Source organism: Hyalella azteca, unplaced genomic scaffold (genome assembly GCF_000764305.2).
Source record: "Hyalella azteca isolate HAZT.00-mixed unplaced genomic scaffold, Hazt_2.0.2 contig11717, whole genome shotgun sequence".
NCBI classification, from domain to species: domain Eukaryota; kingdom Metazoa; phylum Arthropoda; class Malacostraca; order Amphipoda; family Hyalellidae; genus Hyalella; species Hyalella azteca.
The window spans coordinates 1-25,386 of record NW_025941703.1 but is presented as its reverse complement, the minus strand read 5'-3'; the positions used below and the strand labels follow the sequence as shown (position 1 = coordinate 25,386).

Sequence of the window (25,386 nt, the reverse complement as noted above, 5' to 3'; positions counted from 1 at the left end):
GACGAAAGACCTAGGAGGAGTGGGTGTAGCCTGATGAAAGACCTAGAAGAAGTGGGTGTAGCCTGACGAAAGATCTAGGAGAAGTGGATGTAGCCTGACGAAAGACTTAGGAGGAGTGGGTTGGCCTGACGAAAAACCTAGGATAAGTGGGTGTAGCCTGACGAAAGACCTAGGAGTGGTGTAGCCTGACGAAAGACCTTGGAGCAGTGGGTGTAGCCAGATGAGAGACCTAGGAGAACTGGGTGTAGTCTGACGAAAGACCTAGGAGAAGTGGGTGTAGCCTGACGAAAGACCTAGGAGGAGTGGGTTGGCCTGACGAAAAACCTAGGATAAGTGGGTGTAGCCTGACGAAAGATCTAGGAGTGGTGTAGCCTGACGAAAGACCTAGGAGGAGTGGGTGTAGCCTGATGAGAGACCTAGGAGAACTGGGTGTAGCCTGACGAAAGACCTTGGAGCAGTGGGTGTAGCCAGATGAGAGACCTAGAAGTGGTGTAGCCTGACGAAAGACCTACAAGAAGTGGGTGTATCCTGAAGAAAGACCTACAAAAAGTGGATGTAGCCTGACGAAAAATCTAGAAGTTGAAAATTGTTAGAAGAAAATCGTTTCAATAGGAAATATTCAGACTTTGTTATTGTATCAGAAGAAGTGCCTAGTAATCAACACCTTTAGTTCTGCCTATTCAACGCCTTCAATTTGTAAAATTCTCTCAATTTTTAGCAGCTTTACTTTTACCTAAGTTTGTAACCAAATCTACAATTCAATAGCATGGCAATACAAAGGCATGGCATTTTGCACAAAAGTTTTAATACTGGAAGCTTCTATACGGTAAAAGCTAAAGCTTAATTTTTGACTTCATCAAAAATTCTAATTTGTGATGTTAAAAACGAAAGAGTTACATTTTTGCAATACATAAGATATATGAACTGCTATCATTAATAATCCATTGCAGTGGTAATCCACTGCTACCATTAATATGGAACCCGGATCTTAAATTGTCATGGAACTTATTTCTATTGTACAGGCGTACTTGTCGCTGATGAAGCGTGAACCCCAGCCTCAAGCCGCGAGTTTTGAGCGTCTAAATACCACACATATTTTCTTCTTGTCTTACGCGGGGGTAAGAATAAACTTTATTTTAAATACATTAGAATTCACTACATTCAATATACATTTGTATACGTTATTGATTATACATCAGTATTCAATGAAAATATTGATTTGCTGTAAAATTCTTATCCCCCAATTTGGTGTCTAGGTTCGTAAGCTGAACCGCTGATTAGTGCCTGTGAAAATATTGAGCTTTAAAATACAGTATTTTATTTTTTTACAGAGTCTGTGCACGAATACAACCACACAAAGGGAAGATATTGAAAGAACATGTAATTTGTCGCTTCTAGGACATCCCAGGTGAGATGGATATTTCATTTGAAATTAACTTATAAATCGCGTTAGAACATGAATCGTGTTACAAATACCGAACATGATTTAGCGTATATAGAATTTTTATTCACTACTTGTTAATAGTACTCTTTTAAGAGACATTTTTATTACAGGTTGAGCGCAGTTTTGGCACAACTGCCGGAGTTCAGCGAAGTCTTCGAATGTAATAGCGCCTCCCCGCACTACCCTCGCCGAGTGTGCACGTCCCTTCATTAATTGGTAATTTCTGGTGATAATTAACTGTTCAAAAAGGTAGCACTCAGCCCGGTGGTGCCCTGCTTCACGATCAGTTCGGTGGTGCGCAGCTTCACGATCGGTCCGGTGGTGCGCAGCTTCACGATCGGTCCGGTGGTGCGCAGCTTCACTGCTTCATTCGCCCTGGTGGTACGTAGCGTCATGATCAGCCCGGTGGTGCGCAGCGTCACGTGGCCCGGTGGTGCACAGCGTCACTCGGTCCGGTGTGGCGCAGCGTCGCTCGGTCCGGTGATGCATAGCTTCACTCGGTCCGGTGGATCGCAGCTTCACTCGGCAATACACGGTCAAGTGCAGGCTGACACTCGGTGTAAGCTACGGCGCGAATAATGCCGCTCAGCACCGGCACCAACACTCTATGTAAGGAACAGCACGAAGATGCGGTGCATGCGACGGTGCCAAAATTCGAGCAGCCAATCGACGACGGGGCCGAGTGACGGCGGCAACGCTCGGGCCAAGTGACGGCAGCACCCGGGACGAGTGACGGCGGCAACGCCCGGGCCAAGTGACGATGATAGCGCCCGGGCCGAGTGACGACGACCACGCCCGGGAAAAGTGACGGCGGCAACGCCCGGGCCGAGTGACGGCGGCAACCCCCGGGCCGAGTGACGGCGGCAACGCCCGGGCCAAGTGACAGCGGCAACGCCCGGGCCGAGTGACAGCGGCAACGCCCGGGCCGAATGACGGCGGCAACGCCCGGGCCGAGTGACGGCAGCAACGCCCGGGCCGAATGACGGCGGCAACGCCCGGGTCGAGTGACGACGGCAACGCCCGGGTCGAGTGACGACAGCAACGCCCGGGTCGAGTGACGACGGCAACGCCCGGGTCGAGTGACGACGGCAACGCCCGGGCCGAGTGACGGCAGCAACGCCCGGGCCGAATGACGGCGGCAACGCTCGAGTGACGACGGCAACGCCCGGGTCGAGTGACGACAGCAACGCCCGGGTCGAGTGACGACGGCAACGCCCGGGTCGAGTGACGACGGCAACGCTCGGGTCGAGTGACGGCAGCAACGCCCGGGCCAAATGACGGCGGTAACGCCCGGGTCGAGTGACGACGGCAACGCCCGGGCCGAATGACGGCGGCAACGTCCGGGCCGAGTGACGACGGCAAAGTCCGGGTCGAGTGACGGCTGCCGTGACTTGCAACACCCGCGCCGGGCGGCAACATCTGCCATCCAGCAGTCGCTAGGGTGTTGCACTAGGCAACACACGGCGCGGGTGTTGCACGGCGTCACACGGCGTGGGTGTTGCACGGTGTCACTCGGAGCGGGTGTTGCACGGCGTCACACGGACCCGGTGTTGCACGGCGCCACTAGGAGCGGGTGTTGCACGGCGTCACACGGACCGGGTGTTGCACGGCGCCATTCGGAGCGGGTGTTGCACGGCGTCACACGGACCGGGTGTTGCAAGGCGCCACTCGGAGCGGGTGTTGCACGGCGTCACACGGACCGGGTGTTGCACGGCGCCATTCGGAGCGGGTGTTGCACGGCGTCACACGTTGTTGTACGGCGTCACACGGACCGGGTGTTACACGGCGCCACTCGGAGCGGATGTTGTACGGCGTCACACGGACCGGGTGTTGCACGGCCCCACTCGGAGCGGGTGTTGCATGGCGTCACACGGACCGGGTGTTGCACGGCGCCACTCGGAGCGGGTGTTACACGGCGCCACTCGGAGCGGATGTAGTACGGCGCCACTCGGAGCGGGTGTTGCACAGCGCCACTCGGAGCGGGTGTTGCACGGCGCCACTCAGAGCGGGTGTTGCACGGCGCCACTCAGAGCGGGTGTTGCACGGCGCTGCTCGGAGCGGGTGTCATTGGATGAGTTTATTCTGTGTAGAATTGAAACTTCTATTTACTTAGGTAAATAATGATAATAAAGATTCTGCTTAAATAGTTCAGTCCATTAGCAGTGGTCATGCATAATTCTGTCATGCATAAGATAGTCTTATGAACAAATTGAACATTCTAAATTAAATAATCGAATGCAAGTGTTCAGATTTTGAATTTTACGAGGAACCTTTGTTAATAAATATACAAAGCCAACAAAATTCATTGTTAGAAATGAGCATAGTTTTATATTAATAGATTTAATTGAGATGAGACAAATATCTATTATTCGGTATTCAAGTAGTGCAAGGACCTCATGATATGAATTCAAAAATATAAGGTCAAACTCGACAAAAATGTTGGATTTTCTAGTTGTCAAGATAGCATTTTTCGAATTTATTTACCTAAAATCTCTTCTTTCCTTAGGAATAAGCCCGGATTTACCGGAACAAAGTGTATATTACAGGAATATTGTACAGGAAGATTTTCTCTCAGGAGTATCGAGGGTGCAAAGTGTTTGGGGTGAAAAGATGGAGATGTGAAATTAATAATAAAATTAAAAAAAAAAACCTATACATCTGTGTGGATTAATTGTTCCTTATTATCGAATTTAATTTTTCTACCATCATTTATCTGGAATTTTTCTACGTTGCCATTTAATGTTCCATCTGAGGACCAATTATTTTGTTGAAAATTGTGGGTCAATATTTTGGGCCGTTGCAATAAGACTGAAATTTAAATGTTCCATAATTTTCAATCCTGAGACAATTTTTAATTTTAATTCAAAAAATTTTAAGAAAATTGTTAATAATTATTGAATATTTCCGACTGTTCAGTGTGACTTATTCATCATAGTTCGAGTATAAACTAGCTAAGGAAAAAGTTCAAGATGATGGCCACAATTTTAAATTATTATAAGAACAAATTATTCTGCTACTGTAGTCAGCGTAGTGAGTAACAATTAAAATTTATGTACATAATACAGACTAATCCTGATTGTCGCTGAATAATCCTGTTTACAGTTTCTCCTCCGTTAGAAATTGCCGCCCGACGTCCAAAAAAAAATATAAATGACTACTAATAATTATGAAGGTATTTTGCTTTTAGGTGGAGACTTTTATCCTGTGGTTATTAGGGCATAATATTAATATTATTCTCACCACGTCTATGTAATGTACAGATAAGATATGTACCATTTGATAACGTAGATCGACATACGTTAGCACTGCTACTTCCTAATGTATATTCCTATACATAGGCATGCTGTGTGACGGTTAAATGTTTATGCTTCGTACAAATAGAAAAAAAATTATAACTTTATTCAGTATAGACAAGGCAGGCTTGCTTAGGCTAAGTGCGTTGTGAAGTTTACAGGTTTCTAACTTAATATAGAATGATGAGAATAATTTGTTTTAACTGAGGAAGCTCCAGTATTCATTTGATGATTGTCGATTTGAGTTTATTTTTTAATAAAATTGCATTAAGGTGTTATTTCTCAACCACAACTGATATAAAAGGCAAGATTCCAACAAAAATATCGTTTTTGTGCGCGTTCGGAAAATTATCGGGTTTTAAGCAAAGTACATTTTTCATTACTTAGAGCAAAAAGTGCGTTTATGGACTGAATTTCGATTTTTTGAATTTTGAATTTTTTTCCTTGCTAAGAGAATTTTGCTTAGAAGAGTTAGCACTATTAATCGAACTATGTATGCTTATGAAATTTCTAAGCATTATATTTCAGCGAATTTCAAATAAATCATAACAATGAGTGTTATAAATCAGATTCAGAATAACAGTAAGTTCATTAATAGAACCGTTTTTACTTCTTAACCGTTTATAGGAATTGGCTGAATTAATTTAAACCTAAACATCTCACTCTAATACTATATATAATCTTGCCTTATTTTTCATATTTCATTTCATACGATCGGAATGAATATTGTCGTATAATGGTACAGATGACTTCAGCATTAATACGTTACAGAATTACATCGAATTCTTGCGAATAGAATGCACAAAATTACTTAGCTACAACTTTTTCCTTCCTGCAAGTTTAAATTACGTCTTATCCATTTTTCAAGATGAAAATTGTATAGATGGGAAGAAGTTATTTGTAAATAAATTTTCGTGTCCATATGCCTTCCCCAACCGAATAAATCTGAAATTTCTTTGCAAAATTCCTTTACTCTTTAAAATAGTTGCGTTACTACCGATTATTCAACTGATTTATATAACTAAACTAAACTAATACCTATTACCGATGATACAACCGATTTATATAAGTATGAATTGTTGGCCTTGCTGTTATTGTTTTTAGTTGTCCAGGTTTTTTCCACGTACTTAACTTGTTTATATCTGTTAAGCTTTTAATTATAAATTAACCTGAGTAAATTTATTGGCCGATATGAGAGAAACTGTACATTAAAAATTTAATAAATTGTTGAATTTTCTCGTAGTTATTTTTAATCCTGTTTTGATCATCGAAAATATTCAATTCAACTTTTTAATTAATTACTAGTCGCAATCTTTTTGTGCTTCCGAAGCAGAAAAATATATATAGTTGAATCAAAAAGAATTTTTCAGCATTGATAGATAGAATGTAGATATTTTCTACAATGTCGGCTGAGGGACTTCTTATATAACTCCATTTCAAAAGTCGTTATTTTCTGAAAATTCAGTACATTCATGGAAATTTTGTAAGCCAAGGAGCATGTAACATAGAGATTACAATGAATAATAATAATTATATAATAACTAAATAAAATAAATGTACAATATTATAATGAAAGTACCTGTAGAATTTGTTTGCTTAATTTGAAAGTTAACCAGGAATTTAAAGTCAATGAAAATGTGAAATAAATTCAACAAAACAGTGCAGAAAACATTTCAGATAACAGCTGGCTCCGTCTTTACTCCATATGTAGATTGTAATTATGCTTTTACCCAATAATACGACTTAGCGCTAATTAATAATAATAAATAGTGAGCTCACCTCTAAATATTCTTCTGCTGGTAGCTTGTAAACTGCATTGGAAGCGAAGGATAGGATTAACCAATAACTTGCAGGAGGAGCGATCGAATTTTAATCTTTTTTTTTAGTGCCGGTTAAATTCCAACCTTGAAGTTCAATTGTTCATATTTTGTGTCTGAAACAAAAAACAAGTTTAGTTTCTCGAAATCATCAGAGTAATTTGAGCAAACAGATCGTTGTTAACATATGTAAATAACTACTTTCGAATTGTTAATTGCAGTCGAAGCAGATTCAGTAAAGTACTATGTTAACTTTGCATATAGGAGCATTTTTCCGCAAAATCTTGAAGAGAATAATATGGGCATAACCATAGAACTGTCCATGACTTCTAAGTTTAAATTATTGAACGCCTGTTTTACTCTCAGTTTTCTGAGAAGCACTGAACTATCATTTCCACAATTATATAGATTATCTTGAAATGACCGAAGTCAATATAATTCAAGAATATCGAAAGAATAGTAGGGTAGAAATGGACCATAACAATTAATGAGACTCTTAATTAGTATTTGCTTACTAAATGTAAGGTTGTCAGCCTACAAGAAAATTGTTACGCAACTGAAAGAATTCGGAAAATGTAACTTACCACGATGGGATATGCAGTTCCAACCAATTGTTTGCCATAGTAGTTGTAAGTTTGAATGTCGAGCTGAACTCCGTTAATTTGAACGGGACACAACGTATTTGGCCGCACGAAGAAACATAGGCTGAATATCGCTAGTTCAAATTCGGGAGACGGTCCAAAAAATCCGCCACCGATAGGCTTACTTGTGTTGTGCCAAGTGAAACGATTTGTCAGTACATAACCCTGAAAAAAAATGTTTAAATATGTTCTTATTGTAAATTAATATCATTAATATTACTAATATTGAGTACAATGAAGCATTTAAAATTTTATTAGAATACATTACTCATATTGAACCAATTAGAATTTAGATATATTAGTAGAAAATATTCTATATTAATGAATCGTACTTAAAATCTAAAAAAAGAAAATATTCTATACATAATGAATCGTACTTACATCAGAAAATAATAGCTTTTTGCTTTAAGAAAAGCATTTTTTGGTAAAATCAATTTTTTAATAATAGCTTTTTTGGTAAAATCATGAAGACACTAAAATGGACATAACCAAAGAGCTGTCTACGACTATGTTTAAATATAATACATTAATGATCTTATTCTCCGTTTTTTGAGAAGCACTGAACCATCACTTTCGCATTTATTTCGATCATCTTGAAAAGACTGAAGTTAATATTATCCAATAGTATAGAATGAATAGTAGAGATAATAAAAATTAAATTTCTATAACAAATTGAAATATAAAATAGCGAAGTATGAATTATTGTCTGTCTTGTATATTAATATACATTTTTCGACAAGAAAATACTTGTATAATTCTGAATTTCGTACCTTCTGCCTTGTATTCAAGTTGTTTTTTTTTTTAGAAAAAATCAAATTTAAAAAGTGTTTGATTACATATTTGTAAGCCGTGAAGACTGAATTAATTGTATATACTTTTTAATATATTTCAAACTCAACTTATTAAATCAAACAATAAGTAAATTATCCAGGTCTCTTAATGGCTTTCAGAATATTTTGGTGCAACTTGTTCTCGCCGACGAGGAAAGACTATCCAAGTGGATTTTTTAATATATTTTAAATCTCAACTTTTCAAATCAAACAATTAATTAGTAAATTATCCAAGTCTCGTAATGGATTTCAAAATATTTTGGTGCAACTTGTTCTCATCGAAGAGGAAAGATTAGCCAAGTGGATTTTTAAATATATTTTAAATCTCAATTCTTTAAATCAAACAATAAGTAAATTATCCAAGCCTCGTAATGGCTTTTAGAATATTTTACTGCAACCTATTCTCATCGAAGAGGAAAGATTTCAAAGTGGATTTTTCAATAAATTTTATATCTCAACTTTTCAAATTAAACAATCAGCAAATTATCCAAGCCTCGTAATGGCTTTCACAATATTTTTGGTGCAACTTATTCTCACCGAAGAGGAGAGATCAGCCAAGTGGATTGTTTAATATATTTTAAATCTCAACTTTTCAAGTGAAACAATTAGTAAATTATCCAAGTCTCGTAATGGCTTTCAGAATATTTTGGTGCAACTCATTCTCACCGAAGAGGAGAGATTAGCCAAGTGTATGTTGCCCTGATAGTCGACCCTGCCGTTCTGCTCTTCTCGGTAGAAGACAATCCAGTTGTGGAAGCCTCCTACCGTCCCAGCGTCGAGCTCACCAATGAAAACGTGTTCAAAACCTGCCCATGCATGTTTAATTCTTTAGCATACCTTTATCTTTAATTTAATTTATCAGCTGCATATACATTCTTAACATGGTATAAAAAAATTAATAATGGATAGTTATATTCAGTTAACGCTCGTTTACTTATGAGTTTGACAGAATGTTAAATTATTAATAGTTAGGTACTTATCCTTTTTTGTCGGTTCGATCTTTTTTCTTTTTGTTATGTATACGTTTCTTCATACTCGTCAAGAATTGTATTGCATTAAATAGATTAAGAGTAATTGTTCAACTATTAAATTAGAGTTGGAAACTATTCATCATGCGAAAATCAATTAGGATGTATCAAGTTTTTCAGTCATGCAGCTATAACAAATAAAAAAGATGAGTAAATTCATGCAACAATAACTAAGAAATTCAAGATTTGTGCTCACCGGACGTGCCGAGGACAGTTCCATATCTAGAGTAAACGGTGAACCAAATGCGCTCCAAGTTGCTACGCAGCGTTCCATTGATCAGATCTGATGATATAAGGCCTTCAATTATTAACATTAGCCGAAATATTTTAAACTATTAACGTAAACAGATATATTTTCAATTATTAACATTAAGTGAAATATTTTAAATTATTACGTAAACTGATATATTTCAATTATTTGCGGCTACTGAGATAGTTTAATTTATTAACTTATACTGAGATGAGACAATTTGAATCATCAACGTATACTTACATAATTTGTTTTATCTACTGATAATGAGATAATTTAAATCATAGACAAGAACTTATATAATTTCTATTATTTACGGTTACTTAGATTATTTGAATTATTGACGTGTACCGAGATAATTTAAATTATCAACGTATACTGATATAATTTCAATTATTTACATAAAGACATATAATTTTCATTATTTACGGATACTGAGATAATTATTTGACACTTAGGTAAATAAATTCCTTAATTATTTTATTAAGAATTTGAAAGCAAAGAAAAGTCCACAAAAATTCATATCTTTATAGAAAACTTTTCGGAGACCAGCTCCATCGTCAGTTCGTAGAATCTAGAATCACAAATCAGAAGTCACAAATTAATACATTGAAAGCACTGAACGAAATTAAAAACCTAAATTTACAAGTAATAGACGGAGCAAAAAAAAAGAACTATCTATTAACAATTTCAAAGGGACAGGAGCTAGCAGCTGAATTCAAACTGGGCCTAAGTTTAAAGATGTACAGCGACTCTAAAATGCGCAAATCGGAAGTCCCGGAGGTGGAAGCTAACACCCTAAAGTCACTGTCAGAAATAGGGACATCACACTGCTCGGCGTGAGCGCGCACAGCCGAATGAGATGGGCGCGATAGCAACTGTCCGGTTCTACAACTCGTCTCAAGGCACTCAAATCCCCATAAGTAATCTGCCTAGCAATAGCAAGCGCTAGACAAACACAATCGGCAAACATAGGCATTAGAAATTCAATACATATCAGACATTCCCCCAGTTGGCAACATAAATGGGATGGAATGAAAAATTGGATACATTTTAGTCGTTAACGCTCGTACCGCGATCGACCAGGAACCGCTCCAGAGCTTCCATCACGGAGGTGTTGACAACAGCGTCCAAAAAAGCTGTCACTTCAGCCTGTTCCTCCAGCACGGCGTCTTCTTCTTCTGTTACCTTAAACATGACGACGAGTATTCTTTTTATTCAATAAACGATTAATAACATGCGGGTTTGAATTTCAAACATGAGTACTCTTGACTAGTTAATATAAATGATTTTCTACTCGCGCCCACCTAAGATAATTTTCCCGCATCCCGTAAACCGTGGATTATGAAAATTTCTATGTAACCTTTCACGGAACATACTCTGCATTAATTACCGTAAATGAGTAATTTTCATGCAAATTAGATACTAAATTTGGTCCTGGTAGTTACAAAAAACTGTTTTTAATACTAATGATGCGGATTTATTAGTAAGAGTTTTGATTAGGACCGAGAACATGTTATATTCTGTTTTTTAATTAAAAATTAAAGAGCTTGTAAAAATTTTTAACTGAAAAGAATTACGATACTTCATTGCTAAATTTTGAATTTATAATAATTAACGGTAGATTTCATGCAAGGAAGAGACATGAGCGTTTGAGTCTTGAATGCCCCGTTAAATTTTACCTCCAAAAAATAATTGTCCGTCAGGGCCTCGAAGCGTCTGATGGTTTCGGGCTTAAAAGCATCAGAAGCAACATAGTTGAAAAGTCTGAAATTTAAAAACAATTTACATATTTTAATAGGTCATTTGATTAATTAACTTAATCAATGCGCATTAAAAAGAGTACCATGATTATTCATCATTTCCATTTGTGCATAGATGAACATTTCCTTCAAGTTTGGAAGAAAAATTTCCATGGGAATTTAATAATTGGTAAATGTCATGAACATGAAATATTGCTAATTCAACACGATACTTGAAGTTTATTTGAGCCACGAGCAATTACATTTAGTTACTAATTCTTGCATAATTTAAGTAAAAATATTTCAAGTAAATCTTCCAATAAATTGTTTTCATCTCCTTTAATATCATAACTATATCATTTATGTGACAGTGTTTAATTTTGTAGCACATTATATTTTCATGATATGATCTTTCGAACGATTATTGAATAGGCTGATAATAAGAATTACGAGTATAATTTTTATTATGCAGCTCATACTCACGGTAAAGCAGAGACATCATCTCGGTCGTGCATCGTAGTTCGACGCTGGATGTTGACTGTGATGAACTTGGCGACGTTGTTGACATCTAAGTCTGCTAGTTCCTCCGTCAACTGCCTGATGTCACCGTCAGACACAAAGCTGACAGTTTTCTGTCTACCTGCTAGAAATGCAAAATAAAAACAAATTTAATATCTCGAATGAAGGAAGAAATTGGTTTAAAATTTTTTGTTTACAATTTTTCAGATATCCCATAACCTGGCTGCAAAAATTGTATCACATTTATTCTGTGTTTACCTTTAGAAAGCCAACTATTATAAAATCATTTTAGAAAATTAATAATCACTTTAAGTGAACGGCATTCAAAGAGTGTAAATTTTGTCGGTCAGAGTCACAAAACATAGATTGGGCCAGCATCAGCATCAGGTGGCCCAAATGATGCGGATGAGCGATAATCAGAGGCGGCGATCCATCGTGGCCTGGGACTGCTACGTCCGAAACATATACTTAGACAACTAAAAATAGTATACATATATAGAATTCTATACTATGACTATACTAATGTATACTATAGCTTACAGTATGATGGCTTCACAGGACAATTGGTGAAGTAAGAAAAATTACTTTTAATGCATTATTAAAAATAGAGTCAGTAGAAAAGTACACATTGTACGCTGCCGTGCGTTACTGGTTGAACAGTAATCAGGAATCGAAAGAACGATGCGTTACATAGCGATACGTTACATAGCGATACGTTACATAGCGATACGTTACATAGCGATACGTTACATAGCGATACGTTACATTTTGATGCGTTACGTCGCGATACGTTACATTGCGATGTATTACATCGCGATGCGTTACGTCGCGATACGTTGCGTTGCGATACGTTGCGCTGCGATACGTTACGTCGCGATACGTTACGTCGCGATACGTTACGTCATGATACGTTGCGTTGCAATAGGTTACGTCGCGATACGTTACGTAGCGATACGTTGCATTGCAATACGTTACGTTGCGAAACGTTACGTTGCGATACGCTGCGTCGCGATACGTTGCGTCGCGATACGTTGCGTCGCGATACGTTGCGTCGCGATCCGTTGCGTCGCGATCCGTTGCGTCGCGATCCGTTGCGTCGCGACACGTTACATCACGATACGTTACGTTGCATCACGATACGTTACGTCGCGATATGTTACGTCACGATACGTACGTTACATAGCTGTAAGCTACGTCGTGATACGTTACATAGCTATAATTAAGCTACGTCGTGATACGTTACTTAGTTATAATTCTTAGCATAGCGTATAGTTACGTCTATACGTTTTTTAGCTATAAGTTACCTCGCGATACGTTACATATCTATGAGCTACGTCGTGATACTTTGTGTCGCGATACGTTGCATCACGCTACGTTACATCGCGATACATTACATAGCTATAACTTAGGTCGCGATACGTCGCATCGCGATACGTTTCATCACGATACGTTACGTCGCGATACGCTACGTCACGATACGTTGCGTCACGATACGTTGCGTCGCGATACGCTACGTCACGATACGTTGCGTCGCGATACGCTACGTCACGATACGTTGCGTCGCGATACGCTACGTCACGATACGTAACGTCACGATACGTTGCGTCACGATACGTTGCGTCACAATACGTTGCGTCACAATACGCTACATCACGATACGTTGCGTCACGATACGTTGCGTCACGAAACATTACATCACTATATTTTATGTCGCGATACGTTACGTCTCAATAAGTTACGTCACGATACGTTACGTCACGATACGTTACGTCACGATACGTTGCGTCACGATACGTTACGTCACGATACGTTGCGTCGCGATACGCTACGTCACGATACGTTTCGTCGCGATACGCTACGTCACGATACTTTACGTCACGATACGTTGCGTCGCGATACGTTGCGTCGCGATACGCTACGTCACGATACGTTACGTCACGATACGTTGCGTCGCGATACGTTGCGTGATACGTTACGTCACGATGCGTTACGTCACGATGCGTTACGTCACGATACGTTACGTAGCGATACGTTACGTCACGATGCGTATGCCACGATACGTTACGTAGCGATACGTTACGTCACGATGCGTATGTCACGATACGTTACGTCACGATGCGCATGTCACGATACATTACGAAGCGATACGTTACGTCCCTCCTCTCAGCTCCTTCATTTAGGCATTGAACAGCCTCGGGTCCGCTAAGGAGGGAGATCCCTCCCAAAGCTCCCAAAGAATCTGAACTGTGACCGCAGCTCGGTTGTTAAATGGGCGTATCAAGTAAAATCAATAACTCCTTTGGTTGTGATATCACTATTCTAAAGGTCTCACATGCCAGGTTGGGGCCAGTCCAGTTATCTTTTATACAAGTGTACTGTATGATATACATTTCCCCTCTCCTCTCCGGTGGATACAGTCTCAGATGCTCCAACCAGCCCCAATAGCGAAGTACCCTAGTACCCCTGATCCTGAACGTGAAGATCATCTGAACTGCATCCCATTGCCACATCACACCCGGCTTGAGAGGCGCCCAAAGATAGCAGCAGTACTACAGAATAGGGAGCATGAAGACTCGAAAAAGTGTAAATACTCTTGTTCTAAATACCAACCAGATCCGCTCCATCTGTTGCCTGCCTTTCGCAACTATTGCCGCAACGTTTTCATTAAACGTAGCTTTGGTCATCAAAATTCCGAGATCACGAACAAGTTACTTCTCCTTGACTACTGTGTCCGATACCAAGTAGCGGTGCAGCATCCTAAAATCAGTATATAACTTTGTATATCATTACTTCTAAATAGATTCCTTCGAAATACAGGTTATTCACTAGAGTCCCAATCGTAGATTGTCGACGATTATAGCTTCGTACGGGCCAAGTCGCCTTGTATCGTCCGCAAATGACGATGTAGATGCATGTGTAAGTTCCGAGTCAATGTTAACGATGTGGATGAGGAAGAGGATCGGGCCATGAGCACCGAGCTCTGCGGCACTCCGCTTTCCACCCTCGTTTTTCGCACTCGCTTCTCTCAATTTAGAGTTTTCAATTGCGACAGATTGTACACTGCCAATTAGAAAAAGTTGTGAATCCACGCTAACAAGCATCCTCCTACCCCCAGCAGTCATAGTTTTCTGAATAGTACGCCGCGGTCAACTTTGTCAAATGCTTTAGTAAAGACCAATACTGACTAGACGAAGCTATGCAGGAACATATGTACAGTCTATAAATGCCTTGCACCTCACGGGCCTTTCAATAAGACCAGCAGCGCTCTCAACAATCGTCAGTTATGGAAAGATCGGGTTCCAAAGGCCGGATCCCTTGTGAATTCAAGTCACGAAAAGTATAAGAACCGACAACAGGCCATGGGCCTATTTCTTCAATGCCAACACTTCTATTATATTCTATTTTAATAGGTCTACTCCAGCTCCCTCATCCATTAGAGCTGCAAGACGATGGTCGTGGTGCTCCAATAACTTTGACAAACAGGATCGTCCGTGGTATGTGGAGAACACATGTATACCACACAGGTGGGCAAGCGCACAGTGCAAGGTATACCACGTACATCAAGCAGCACTACACCACGTACTGCATGCAGCTGTGTAGTCCGTGCAGCAGTCAGGTGCACGAAGACTGCCACCGCATCTTGAATCGCACTGACACGGAGCGCCGACACGCACGGATTGCGTGCATCGGTTCTCGCATGAAAAGCACGCACTCACGTAGTCACTGTAACGTGATCAAAATTATTAATAAAATAGTGGATCGAAACTTAATTCAAATAAATTAAATAAAGATGTTTTAAATATATATTAAAATATATCATATAAAATAAAATTGAATTATAAATGAAATCAAGCACTTGCGTAGTCGCGTTAACGCAACCAAAACTAATTATTGAACTGTTGATTAATTCAAATTAAATTGAATTGAATTTTAATAAATAAAATAAAAATTAGATTAAATCGAATAAAAATTAAAATAAATCAAACAATTAACTAAATCCAATTAAATATTTATGTAAGCGCGCACATGCCAAGTCACTGTAACGTGACCGAAATTGATAATCAAACTCAATTATCAGCTTTCAAGATCCTAATTTCACTAAATAATGCAGTGAATAAACGGAATACAAAGGGAAAAGTAGCGTGATTAAAATTTATTTTTGAGGAGTATAGTTCGGAACGCAAATTTTTGAGACTTAGATTTCCTTGACTCGTATATTTCTGATCATTATGTGAAACTTGAAAGAACTTGACGCTAAATCTAATTTAATTTCATACACTAGAGAATACATGAAAATGTTGCCTAACAACAATACTTACTAGTAAATATCAAAATATTTTAGGTTAAATTACCTATGTTTGTCCTTAATTAAATTTATTTGCCGTAGAAAACACAAGATCCAAAGTCAACGGAAATGTCGGAAAGCTAAATGTTTTTCTCTAACGATTAAAAATTAAACTTCAGCTTGAAGCTTTTTTTTACTTTTCTTTCATCTGTTCCACAACAAAGTATACATCAATTTCTATAGAACGTTTGTTCAGAGCTTATATTTCATTATGATGACGATAAGCTCCAGGTAGTTCTGCCGAAAATACTGGATAATCTATAGTTAATATTTGTACGCATATACTATTAATATTTCTGGCGCAATTTGCGTATTCTGGAAATTAATCAAGAAAATACTATTAAAAAATTGTTCAATAATTTAATACAATTTAACTATAAAAAAGCCCAATTGGGCTTTTTATGCAATGTAGTTTCACCCTAATTAACATTCATGTAGCTATATTATTGAAATTATTTTACAGGTGACTATATATCATTAAAAACGTTCAAGTGTTATTAAAGAAGTATTTACAATAAATTGCTAACCTGCAACAGGTGTCAGAAGTGCAGGCCACATCACACCTGCAGCCACCAGCCAACCTGTCATCGCCGCACCTGTTGTGGCAGGTGCCATTCCAGGTGAAGTTTGCAGCCAAATTTGGAGCGAGGGAAGGGGGCAAGGATAGGGGGCAGGGAAGGGGGCGAGGCAGGGGGCATGGAAGGGAGCAAGGTAGGGTGAAAGGAAGGGGACATGGGTGCCCGGCCATTCACGGGGTCGGCTTCTGGTGCCCGATTATTATTGCTTGCTAGCGCTGTGAAAAATGTTCGATTGATGTTAATTTTTTCAGGGAATGTTGACTGCGTAACAACGCAGCAAAACAATGAATTTATCCTATAATATTTATATTAATTAAGGGCAAACTAGAGCTAAATTGCATAGGATATATTAGAGGATCATTGTACATATATCGATGCATTTTTTGACCTTGTTTAGGTAAAATATAGCATCGTCCTGACACACTTTGGCCAACCAAGAAGGCCAAGTACTACGTCCGCTCTCTGCTCAAGCTATGGGTAGGAATGTGTGTCAAGATAAGGACAATATGATCAATACATTTTCTGAGCGTTAGATTTTCTTAGATGATGAAAAGGTTAATTTGGACGCTGCATGCCAGACTTGCACTTTCAAAGAAATAAACCAAAGAAAGGCACCTAAATTCTAAAATCATTAATATAGGAGAAAATATCTTAGTTGAGTGCTGAATTAATCTCTTTATTATGCAAAAAAATGTATGACGTTCTCGTGGTGGCATTTTCTTTCAAATGGAAACGTAAGCACTAAAATGGTCGCAAATTTTATTATAAAACTCAATTTTCCCTTAAAACTAACATTAATGTATAAGAACTCTTCCACTGCCCACTAATATTACCTAAAAACATTGTCAGGCACAACAATGATGCCGGCACCAGAACAATGAGCGCCATCAACCTCATCCCAGCGAAGCCAGAAGGACACTAGGCAAAGGATTGCAGCCAACCTGCTTTTCTGGATTTTTTTAGCGTTGGCTTCTCGGGTTTGGAATGCACTGCCTCCTTGTCGGGTTATATTCGTTTTTTTTAATAATTAGCTCGTATAATCATATGAATAAAAAAATTAATGAAATATTTGTATATCTGATCATTTGAGATTTCTAGTAGCCTTCAATAGGGAAATTAGAAACTAGAAATAGGGAAATATTATAACTTCAATATATTCAATAGGGAAAATAGAAGGTCAAATTAGAAAACCAAATTCATCAAATTTTAACTGAAGATGCTATGCCCTAATCCAGCAGCAAGGTTATAATCTAGAATGAAAGCCCGGAACCAAATAAACCAAGCTTCTGATCCCCATTAAAAATTCAAAACACAAATACTAATCTCGTACAAATAGCTAATATTACGACCGTAAACTAAACGAAATAAAAGGATGTTAGCAGCCAACAACTGACATCAAAATCAACTGTAAATTAAAAGAAACCGTCAAAATAACCTGTCATTCAGATTAAAATGATTCATTGATATTATATACCTCATTACATCATAGTTACTACATACCTCATTACGCTATTTCCAGTTTTTTATTCCTTATAACGTCTCCATTTTGATTGGTAGAAAAAGAAAAAAGAAACGCCTCGTTAGACTTTTCGCCGATCTTCATTATCCGGAAGCTGCTAACTGTCCATCAGGTCTGATTAGATTAAATTACTTGCAGAGTCTGGGATTAGTTTGAGGGCACGACAATTATCCGTTCGTTTATCCAGATGGAGATAAAGCGGTGGACTCGTTTAAGCAGTAGACCTACTGCTCAGAGGCATTTATAATGCATACATTAAATGCTTTATTTTAATGCCTGCGTTAAAAGCATTAAATACCTAAGCTACTATATGGCGTTTTCCACGTTTGCCTACAGAAATGAACGTGAAATATTCAGGATGATTGGCATTGCTGGCATCAAACACGCACCCCTTAAACGTGACCACAAAGAAAGCAAGGCAGCTCGCGTAAAATCCTGGGGTGGATACCAAACTTTCACCAAAAGAAATGTCGCACTTTAATTCCTTGAGATTTGAAAGGAAACTTCAACTGTTTTTCTCATAGATCATTTCTTCTTTTTCTTCATGTGAAATAGATCAACTGTTCAATTTGTTGTCATTTGAGCGTAAATTAATAATTTATAAGCTGAATATTTAAAACTACACTTTTTAATATCTATCTCGCATGTCAACATTGCTGATTAATCGCAATAACTAATTTACAAAGAACGCATGCATCTTCCAATTTGAATCTTACAAAACGCATTGTAAAAGTATTCTCGTGCCTAAAAAATACTCACGTATGCAGTAACTACTAAACTAGTCTCAAGTTTAACGCTTCTACGTCCAATTCATCAAATTTGACACTTCACAAGATGAATGAGATTATTTTACTCCATAGTAATTGAATGATAAGTTATTTACACCTTTTTATATTTGAATTATTCATTACACCTTATTTACATTTCACTTAGTCAATTTTCAATACACTTCAGCCTATTTCTCAGCCCACTCAATTTACTTACTTCTTCTTTTCAGTCTTAATTAAGGATTTCTTGATTTCTTGATTTCTTCAGCACCAGCCTACAATGGGCATAGGTGCCTTGATCAGTGCGGTTGGGTCACTGGTTTATAATTGATTCAGGAATCCGGTTTCGGTCAGGAAGTCGATCAGCACCTCTGATGGGAAATCATCCCTCAGAAGGGCTTCCAGGGTGAAGGGCCACCCTGATCTCTGGCACTCCTGCCTCAGTGTCAGCCGTGACTGTCGCAGTAGTGGGCATTCAAGAAGAAGATGCAAGGTAGACCAGTTTGTTTGGCAGGGAGTGCAGCGAGCTGGCTGTCCCCCAGTGAACAGGTGCAGATGTGTTAGTTTGGTTGCTCCTAAGCGAATTCTGGTGAGCGGCACTTGATGGGTGCGTTGAATAGATAGGTACGTAGATTGCCCTATGTTGTTTTTGTACAATCGAAGTCTGCATGTAGAATTGTTCCACTGCTGCTGCCACTGAGCATGGAAGTGCGCTGCGATCATGCTCCTAAGTTCGCGGTCTGAATGTAAAGTTGCCACAGTTTGAGGCAGTGAAAGAGCTTCTCGTGCCACCTTATCTGCTAGTTCATTGCCTTTGATGCCCATGTGGGATGGAACCCAAGCTAGGATGAATTTGTTTTGTGATGTGGATAGAAGATGGGTGATTTTGAGGACTAGGAAGTGCGACTTGGAGTGTATATGTTGTAGAGCTCTGAGGGAGCTGAGGGAGTCAGAAAGTATTATGAAGGAGCCCTCCCTGGCTTCCAGGAACTTTAGTGCATAGAAGATGGCAAAGAGTTCAGCAGTGAGAATATTGTTATTTTTGTTGAGACGAGCTTTGAGGGTGAAGGAGGCACTCCAGACACCTATAGCTGTTAGCTCAGTCGTCTTGGATCCATCACAATACACAGGGGTGTGGGAAGGGTACTGGTCCAGGATATCTGCACAGCATGCTTGCCATGCTTCAGGAGGAAGGTCAGGTTTCTTTGAGGTGTGAAGGGTAAGATCTATGGTGGGTGTTATTATCGGGAAGATGACTTTGGGTGTCAGCCCAGGAACACAAGAGAATGTGAGGTTTTGGGACATGAATTCGTGGTGAATGAGGCCGATTGTAGGTAGTGGTCTTTTTTGCTGCTGGTAGAAGTTGAATGGGTAGTATTCTAGTAGCATTTTGCGTAAGGGATGATTTTCAATTTGCAGGACACGGGCGGCGTATGATGTGAGTAGGTATCTTCTACGCAGAGATAGAGGCTGGAGGTCTGTTTCTGCTTCCAGGGCTTTCACTTGCGTGCATCGTAGAGCTCCCAAAATTGTGCGACATGCTGCATATTGTATTCTATCAAGCATGATCAATGTTGTAGGAGCTGTTGAGATGAATAGAAATGAGCCATAGTCCAGTTTTGACCGTATGAGTGATATGTAGAGCCGACGTAGTGTGCCAAAGTCTGCTCCCCATTTATGTGCTGCTACTACTGTAAGGAGTCGAAGTGATCGTTGACACTTTTCTTTCAGTTCCAGGATGTGCTGGCGAAAGGTGAGTCTGCGATCCAGAATGATGCCAAGGAACCGATGAGTGTTGACATAGTCCAGTGGTTGGTTTGCGAGGAGTAGTGGTGGGGTTGGTGGTGATCTCTGGTTGCAAAAAAGCATTACTTTGGATTTGGGTGCTGATAGCTTTAGTTTCCACGTATTGGACCATGCCGTTATATTGTTGAGAGTCCCTTGGATTGATTGAATGCACAGGGGTATGGAGGATTTTGTGCTCCAGAGGGCACAGTCGTCAGCAAATAGGGAGTATTTGATGTCAGATGAGATTATGATATCGTTTACCATTACCAGAAAGAGAATGGGGCTGAGGACAGAGCCTTGTGGAACACCTGTCGTTACTGGACGTGGTGAGGATAGTGAATTCTGTAATTTCACTTGTATTTGTCTGTGCTGCAGGAAGCCTTCAATGAATGTCATCATTCTGCCGGTCAGCCCCAGTTTCTCTAGTTTGTGGAGTAATCCAGCATGCCAGACTGAGTCGAATGCTTTGGTGAAGTCCAAGAAAACAGCAATGGTTGGGTTATCCAAGATAAGACCAAGTCTTATATCTGATTCAAGGCGTGTAAGTGCATCTAGTGTGGAGTGTCTTGTTCGGAAGCCGCTCTGGTTTGGGTTAATGAGTGAAGCTTGTTCAAGGTAGCTTCTGAGTCGGTGACACACCATTTTCTCTAGTAGTTTGCATAGGCTGTTTGTAAGTGCTATGGGGCGGTATGAAGATGGATTTGCGGGTGGCTTGTTCGGTTTTAGGAATGGGAGAATGTGTGCCAGGTGCCATTGGTGTGGGACTCCTGTCTTCCAAATATAGTTGTAGAAAGCTAGCAGGCGTCTTTGTTGTGTGTGAGGTAGATGAATTAAGAATGAAGCTGGTATGGTATCAGGACCTGGTGCAGATGGTCGTGTTGTGTTTATTGCCCGTATTAGGTCCGTTAGGGTGAAGTCCTTGTTGTACCAGGGTGTGGAGTTTGTATTCGGTGGTAGAGCTTGGATCTTGGGAATTTGTGCGGTTGGAATGGTTGCGGAGAGTGGTCCGGTAAATTCTCTAGCCAGGGTGTTGGCTACCTCTACTGGGTCTGTGATGATGCTGTCCCCTACGCTTAGTAGGATGGCTGCGGGTGGGGGTGAAGTCCTGAGTCGCCGGATTTTGTTCCAGATTTCAGATGTTGTTGTTGTGCTTCTCAGTGATTTAATGAATTCTGTCCAGCTTTCTTTTTTTCCTGCAAGATTGTATGTCGGAATAGAGCGGCTGCTCGTTTGTAGTTTATCCACAGTTGTATGTTGCCTGGTTTTCGTCGGTAAATAGTGAGGGCTTTCCTTTTGGCTCCGAGAGTTGTAGTGCACTCTGGCGTCCACCAGCAGTGTGTGGGTTTTTGCTTTCTGCGGGTGCTAGATATGGGGACCGCCAGCTTACCCGCTGCGAGTAGCCGGCTCTCCACTGCACTACATGCCTCGGAAGGAGAAAGGAATGTTTGGGGGAGATCCACTTTGCTTTGGAATATTGTCCAGTCTGCTTTCTTGATGATCCATCGGGGCCTGGGAAGTAGCATTTGGTTTAAGTTGTTAACGGTTATTTTGAGGGGGAGGTGGTCGCTATGGTAAGGGTCAGGGGCTGGTTCCCATGTTAGCGAAGGGGCTAGGGTTGGAGTGGTGATGGTAAGGTCTATGTGCGTGAGTGCCCCACCTGAGCTGATGTGGGTGGGTGCTCCTGTATTTATAAGAGTGAGGTTGTTACTTTGGAGCCACTTTGCTATAAGCCGTCCACGTTTGTTTGCATATGTAGATCCCTATGACTGATGGTGTGCATTTGCATCTGCGCATATGATGAAGGGAGTAGGCAGTGTCTGGTATAGTTCATTCAAGTTGGAGAACAGGGTATTGTTGTCAGCGCAAGGAGGAAGGTACAGTGAGCATATGGTAAGTTGATGAGAAGGGAGGTACATGCGTGTGGCACAGGCTTCAATATGTGGTGGCAGAGCTATAGTTTTCGTTGGAACATTGTTAAAGATGTGAATAGATGTTCCACCTCCGCCCAGTAGTCGGTCTGATCTTGTGACCGGCAAGCGATGTAAGAGGGTAAGTGGGTGAGTGGGGGGTACATTGGTTTCCTGCATGCATAGAACATCTGGTGTGTGGTTGTCTAGGGCTGTTTGGATAAATGGGATGTTTGACCTAAAGCTGCGGACATTCCATTGTAAGAGCTTGAGAGTCATTGTGAATGTGAAAGGGAGGTGAGACCTAGTTCTGTGAGTAGCGAGGAAATGGTTGGTTCTATTTGTAGTTTAGTTCCTAATTCTATGAAGCATTCTATTTTGGCGCTTAGCGAGGATGCCAGTAGGAGTTTGAGAAGTAAAGGAAGTAGTGACAAGAACCAAGCTGGTGGGTTTTGCGTTGCAGATGATGTTGGAGAGAGGGCTAAGTGTTGTTTTTGGTGATCTTGAGTATGTTTTTGTGGGCTTGTTTTTCCTGCCGTCAGTCTAAGAGTAGGACGATATTCAAGACTACACTGAACCCTCAGGACTTAATTAAGTACTCAAGGCCATAGTAGCCTCAGGTCCAGCTACGAAGTAGCAAAGGACCTGACACTACCTAACAAGACGTCCTTCTTGAAAGAACCATTTGCTTAGTTCATAAGTATGACTACTAATTAAGTGAAAAATGCTATCAAAACAAATTACGAAAATTAAGGATGAGCTCAGAAAACTTCAGAGTAGCAAAGATAAATACAGAGTCAAATAAACAGATAATTATTTTACGGTATGGCGATCATAACAATATGAGTACTGAAAAGCACTTAATTTCATGAAACTTTGATAGTCGGCCGCTAAAAAAGTCGGCCACGAATTAAGTCCCGATAGTCGATGTATAGTCAATAACGTCCCGAAATTTCCTTGATTAATAAAGTTTTGATTTGCCGGCTGCTCGGTATTTTCGAATTTCACTGTACGCATGAGAACAACTGATCGTTGATGAGTCCTTCCTGCATACTCGTGGATGCTTATGACAATATTAAGACATTGTAAACGTGAGCGCGTTATTGTCGCGTTATTGCATGATGGAGATATAAAAAATGGTATTGCAGTCAAGCCGACAAAGTAATGTAATTAATCTTTTTGCAGAAAATTTTCAGAAATAGTGTGATGGTATTCCAAAAAGAACTTGACTTAGGGAAGCTAAGGACGATCTCGGCATTTTAAAGAACTGAGACTGAAGTTCTTTGAATTTCCTGGGACGCTTAACGGTAACAAATTGCAGGATGATTGAGGAAGTTATTTTAATGAGTGAAGTCTGCTCAGTGATAGTATCATGCGCTGTTTGAGTGTCGCGTTGGAATAGAGAGAAAATTTCAAATTGCAACTATTAGCAGCTATGATAATCAAAACTGGAATCAAGAGCCAAAGTGGAGCCGAAATCAAAAGGCAATAAGTTGAGATCGAATATGCAAGATAAGCTCAGATAGAAACGACATGGCACGGTTGCCAAACGGCTCAACAACAAACGCTACACGCAATTACTGCCTATGGAAAAAGTGTTGCCATCACGTGGCACAGAAACAAAATCACTTTTCTAATGAGGCAAACTTTGGCAATGAAAATCTAATTTGGACTATGACAGAGAGCGGCGGCAGCCCTAAGACAAGCCCTCATAAGTAATGTCTGTTGTTAGGCAATTTTACGAACTGTTTTATAGAAAAGCTTAATTTATGCGACCTCGTTGCGACACTTGCGCGAAACTGTTACTTTCTAGGCTCATTTTCATCCTACCCTAGGAATCATCTAAGAAGAAAACTGAAGTTTGCTTAACAAATCTGGCATGGAGCCAATTCATTATGTACATAGAGCTCTTTGACGCTGGGGATGACATCAAACATTTTTAAAAGCCCATAAAAATCAATTCTAGATTTCATATAAAATACGGCGATAGCAGCTAGGAAGCATGTGTATGAAATTCTCCGCTAACAAAATGCTAGTGATATAATACATGTTTAACACAAAAATAGCATGGGTTTGCTTTATCAAATAATGATATCCAAATTTAAGTCCACTCGCCTCTGTTGCTAAGCGGATATGACCCTTCGGCTCGTAGCTCGTAGCTTAAAAGAATGAAGCACAATACGTTCTTAGCTTTATCCAGCCTATATAGAAGGCCTCTCCATATCCTAATGATGAACTCGTTGAAAAGGTACCCAAATACATTGATAATATTTCGCGCCTGTATAATCTGCTTAAAACAATAATAATATAATCTAATAATCTGTGCATGATACAGAACTGAGCAAACTGTACTTAAAAGTCCGCAACCCGTAGACGCCAAGTAGCGCATGTGAAAAAGTTAGAAAAAGTTGGTCTTATGTGTATCAGTCTTAGAGTCAGTGAAACACGATCAGGGACACGCACATGTATTTCACTAGGAGGTTGACACAAGAAGAGACCGATTGACGCGCCGCGACCTCCTAAGATAACTACGTGTCGCGGTCACGTCAACGCGTAGCAAAGCGTTAGGCTTAAACCTCGGTACATCTCCTCCTCTTTAAAAGATGGAGCCCCACCATTATCTAGTACATCAAAATAAAGTACGCGTAAACCTGAGCAATAAAAGGTTGCCCGATTTACTTGTTCACGTTTTTTTAATAGGAATATTTGTTAAAATTTACATATACCGATCATCATGATAAAAATTTACAAGTTCAAAAACCCAACCTGTCTACAGGTTTGACTACCCTACCGAACCGTGAGGTATAAAGCGGTTTTTCCGTCAATTTCTGTACTTGTGGTGGGACACCCAGCGGAGGGGCACAACCCTTGTCTTGCTGCCCCGCACAGGGCTCCTCAACCACACGAGGCAACGGAGC

The 25,386-nt window shown here is 40.1% G+C and overlaps 3 protein-coding genes across 8 annotated transcripts in view; 1 reads left to right on the top strand and 2 right to left on the bottom strand.

Annotated features, from left to right (window-relative positions):
* Positions 1-2,559, top strand: part of LOC108680579 (endothelin-converting enzyme 1) — a 47,886-nt gene extending 45,327 nt beyond the window's left edge. For all 3 annotated transcript variants that reach the window (XM_047882973.1, XM_047882975.1, XM_047882974.1), the window contains 3 exons: positions 1,023-1,118; positions 1,332-1,408; positions 1,555-2,559. In XM_047882973.1, coding sequence (XP_047738929.1) covers positions 1,023-1,118; positions 1,332-1,408; positions 1,555-1,657 — 276 coding nt within the window. In that variant the 3' untranslated portion in view covers positions 1,658-2,559. The remainder of the gene's footprint in view (positions 1-1,022; positions 1,119-1,331; positions 1,409-1,554) is intronic.
* On the bottom strand, positions 802-16,538 carry LOC108680582 (uridylate-specific endoribonuclease B; the record flags this gene model as incomplete). 4 transcript variants are annotated; one of them, XM_047882976.1, is given in 10 exon segments in its annotated part: positions 802-1,819; positions 6,517-6,670; positions 7,139-7,360; positions 8,692-8,831; positions 9,250-9,336; positions 10,377-10,491; positions 10,986-11,070; positions 11,529-11,688; positions 15,148-15,287; positions 16,437-16,538. In XM_047882976.1, coding segments are annotated over 9 exon segments (1,072 nt in total), but the record flags the coding sequence as incomplete, so codon positions are not given.
* Positions 16,539-19,094: 2,556 nt separating this feature from the next.
* Positions 19,095-20,162, bottom strand: LOC108680578. The gene has a single exon (XM_018169451.1). It carries the CDS (start codon positions 20,160-20,162, stop codon positions 19,095-19,097), a length of 1,068 nt encoding a protein of 355 aa, XP_018024940.1.
* Positions 20,163-25,386: the final 5,224 nt, after the last annotated feature.